General features: G+C 37.6%; 1 protein-coding gene across 1 annotated transcript; it reads right to left on the bottom strand.

The window, feature by feature from the left end:
- Positions 1-260: 260 nt before the first annotated feature.
- Positions 261-2,244, bottom strand: LOC131696091 (beta carbonic anhydrase 1-like). Its single transcript, XM_058984623.1, has 4 exons — positions 2,073-2,244; positions 1,861-2,011; positions 1,099-1,371; positions 261-1,039 (listed from the first exon to the last, which is right to left on the bottom strand). Exons 2-4 carry the CDS (start codon positions 1,951-1,953, stop codon positions 638-640), a joined length of 768 nt encoding a protein of 255 aa, XP_058840606.1. The 5' UTR covers positions 1,954-2,011; positions 2,073-2,244; the 3' UTR covers positions 261-637.
- Between the last annotated feature and the right edge of the window lie 1,276 nt (positions 2,245-3,520).

Raw genomic sequence — 3,520 nt, 5'->3', positions numbered from 1 at the left:
ATAATTATCTAAAGCTTCCGAAAAAGCTGTAGGCACTATAAAGTGAAGCTTTTTATAGCACGTTTTGCTGTGCACACGCAGCCAAAATAAAGCAAACGCAATGTTCATCATTGAGTAGATGTTTGTACAAACTAACAATAAAGCAACCTAAATAATATTTAAATTTGCGCAAACACCTGTTTTAATCCATTTATTTCTCATTCATGAACACAAGAATTCCATACTCGCTTATTCAATATAAATTTGAAAATGATTTGGGAAATGTAAAACAGAAACTTTGTCTGTAATCAAAAAGCAATCCTTAGTATTGTATAAAAATAAAGATAGTGCATAGATATCGCTCTGTCAAATTTCACGAACATCATATTAATGATTCAAACATTATCAGCAACATCCACATATACAAATGGTAGCTATGGTAAATTCAAATTCTGTCGATATTGTTATAGAATTCAGGACCGAACGTTGTTCTTTCTAATGATTCAGATTATCAGAAACTACATAGTGTTATGAGTATATATTTTCTTATCTCTAAAAATATCTTTTTTTCTGAAATATATTTCTTGCATATATGGAAGACAGTCGATTTAAATATCTTAAATGCAACAAAAAATATAACCCCTAATAGTCCCAGACTTTACGAATAAAACCGCTTAACCTCTTCTAGCAGTTTATCTATGGTATTTTCATCGATCGGAATGAACCGTTTCGAATTCCTACTAAAGAAATAAATATCGCCCGTATAAATGTCGAACCACAAGGCGTGAATGTGCAGGTCATGTGATTCGAGACGCTTTTTGAGAAACCCGTACGAAGCGATATTTTCGATCTGCTGCAACGTGTTCACCTGCGACAGTTTATCCTCGATGGCGAACTGATTCTCCGGATCGATGTATGCCACAAACTTGCGCAGCGGTGTTTCCGACGAGAAAATCAACGGTTTATCCAGACCCACCTGTTTGAGATTTTGAAATTTGCTCAAACTGGTGTTAGCATGTTCGCAGAGCCACGCTCGCAGTGGTGATATTCGGCGGTTTTTCTAAAAAGAAAAAAATATTACATTATTGTACATGCTCTAGAAAACAATGCGTAGCTTACCCTTGACGCAAAGTCTGGATCCCGCAACTGATACAGCAGATTCATCGCCTTGCAGTCACTGTGACCACAGACAATGATGTGCTTGATATTGTTAACCACACAGCCCAATTCCAGGGCTGCCGGTTCACAGCTAAAGTATTCGTCCTGAAAGTGTTCGGCGTGCGGGATAAGATTCCCGGCATTTCGCACCACAAACATGTCGCCCACGTGCGTATCCGTGTAACGTGTTGGAATCATTCGGCTGTCCATGCAGGTGAAGAACACCGCTTTTGGCTGAAAATGGGAGATGATAGAATTATTGATCATATAAATCATTGCGTTATAAAATATAATAGCATATAAATGTCACATAAAAAATAGTACCAAAATCTGATAGACACGATTTCAACTACTAATGAACTACGAACAAACCAGTCTTGTTGTTTCAGAGGAATGATGCATTTGGATCGATTGTATTGAGAAAGTGAAAATCCAGTGAGCGTAAAAAAAATTATATGCGTTATAAAATAAAATATATCTTTCAATAGTACATAGTCACATAGACACCTTTAAGTTCATATTATATGACAAAAAATCATTTTTTTTTAGATTCCAAAAACTACTCATCGTGTTGACAATTCAATACAAATAGTTGGTTACCCTATCAACACAATATAAATAAGTTTCCCTGCGCAAGTCTTCAAACCGCTTTGCCTCACTGAATACGTTATCTATGGAAGAATCTATAGATATCACTAATCAACTATAGCTACGATAGCTCACCTGTGGATTGTCTCGCACTTTTTGGAATTCCTTCACCATCTGCTCACGGGTAGTGTTCCGGTATCGCATCACTCCTCGCAAAATTCGCTCCATGTCTGACCACAAAATGCATTCGATTTCTCCTAAATAGTATTTGACATCGGATAATTAGCTGAAACACATCAACTTAACTTAATCTTTGGTCAACAGCTGCTTCAGTTTGCACAGTATACATCACTTCATTTTCGTAGTGTCTAAATAATCGTAACGCCAGAACGAAAATATTTTGCTTTTAATAATCACTCCTATCAACACAACTTGTTCCGATGCGGCTCACAGGCAAAATGCTGCTGTAAACATTCGCTTGGACTATCCGCATGTTCCACCAACACAGCGCAATACACGTGCGTCTGGTAGCAGTAGTAAATAGCGGCTCGCTGCACGACGACGACGATAGAGTCGCGCCGCCGATTGGAACATAACACGATGGCAAGCGTGTTCAAAGTTACGTCAACAACGGACTTCTCGCCACTAATCAATCAATACATACGGTTATCTACAGCAAATACTCACATCTGGCTAGGTATTAGAGTTTTACTTTTAGTCCGCCGTCAATCAAACAAAGTTGAAAATATTACACCAAACGTGCTAACGACGAGCTCAGTAGAGTTCATACCCATTAACTAAGGTCAAGAAGGCTTGTTCAATTTGAAGAAAGGATATCATGACCTTGGTATCTTATCAACCAATCATAATAGAAATATGATAAATATAGCCACGAAACGCTCACGACAAGTTCTTTCGATTGTATTGATTTCGAAAAGAACGAGTTTATAGTTTGATTTGCAGCATTCTTTACTTTGTAATTCGAAATTAAATTTGCAATACTTCAAAATCTGATAAATGTCGAATATAGAAGAAAAAATTCTCTATCCAGAGCTGTCATTTGCTCATTTATTCAAATTTCGCGACTTAGTTCGGTTTGGTTTATCGCCGACCAACTGATCAGTAACAAATTAATTATCTTTCAATACGGGTCACTCTTATTATTAGGGTAACCAGAGATTCATTTTTGCCTTTCTCATATAGAAAGGTTATGCAATCACTCTGAAAAACGTCAACCTAATCCCGGCCCGGAGGGCCGAGTGTCATATCCCATTCGACTCAGTTCGTCGAGATCGGAAAAAGTCTGTATGTGTGTGTGTATGTATGTATGTATGTGTGTATGTGTGTGTATGTATGTGCGTATGTGTCAAATAATGTCACTCATTTTTCTCAGAGATGGCTGGACCGATTTGCCCAAACTTAGTCTTAAATGAAAGGTGCAACCTTCCCATCGGCTGCTATTGAATTTTGGATCGATCGGAATTCTGGTTCTGGAATTACGGGTTTCAGAGCGCGGCTACACATAAATTTCTCATATAAACTATAGGAAAAATTAAAAATAGAAGTTTTATTTTTGATGCTAAATGTGTTCAAGGTGCATGAAACGTCGAGATTTGATGCAAACTCGAAAAAAAATTTGACGACAATTCAATTTTTTGGATTTTGGCACATTTTTGCCTTTCTCATATAGAAAGGTTATGCAATCACTCTGAAAAACGTCAACCTAATCCCGGCCCGGAGGGCCGAGTGTCATATCCCATTCGACTCAGTTCGTCGAGATCGGAAAAAGTCTGTA

This window comes from Topomyia yanbarensis, unplaced genomic scaffold, assembly GCF_030247195.1.
Source record: "Topomyia yanbarensis strain Yona2022 unplaced genomic scaffold, ASM3024719v1 HiC_scaffold_71, whole genome shotgun sequence".
NCBI lineage: Eukaryota > Metazoa > Arthropoda > Insecta > Diptera > Culicidae > Topomyia > Topomyia yanbarensis.
Note: the sequence above shows the minus strand (reverse complement) of the source record. Positions and strands in the feature narration are given on the sequence as shown.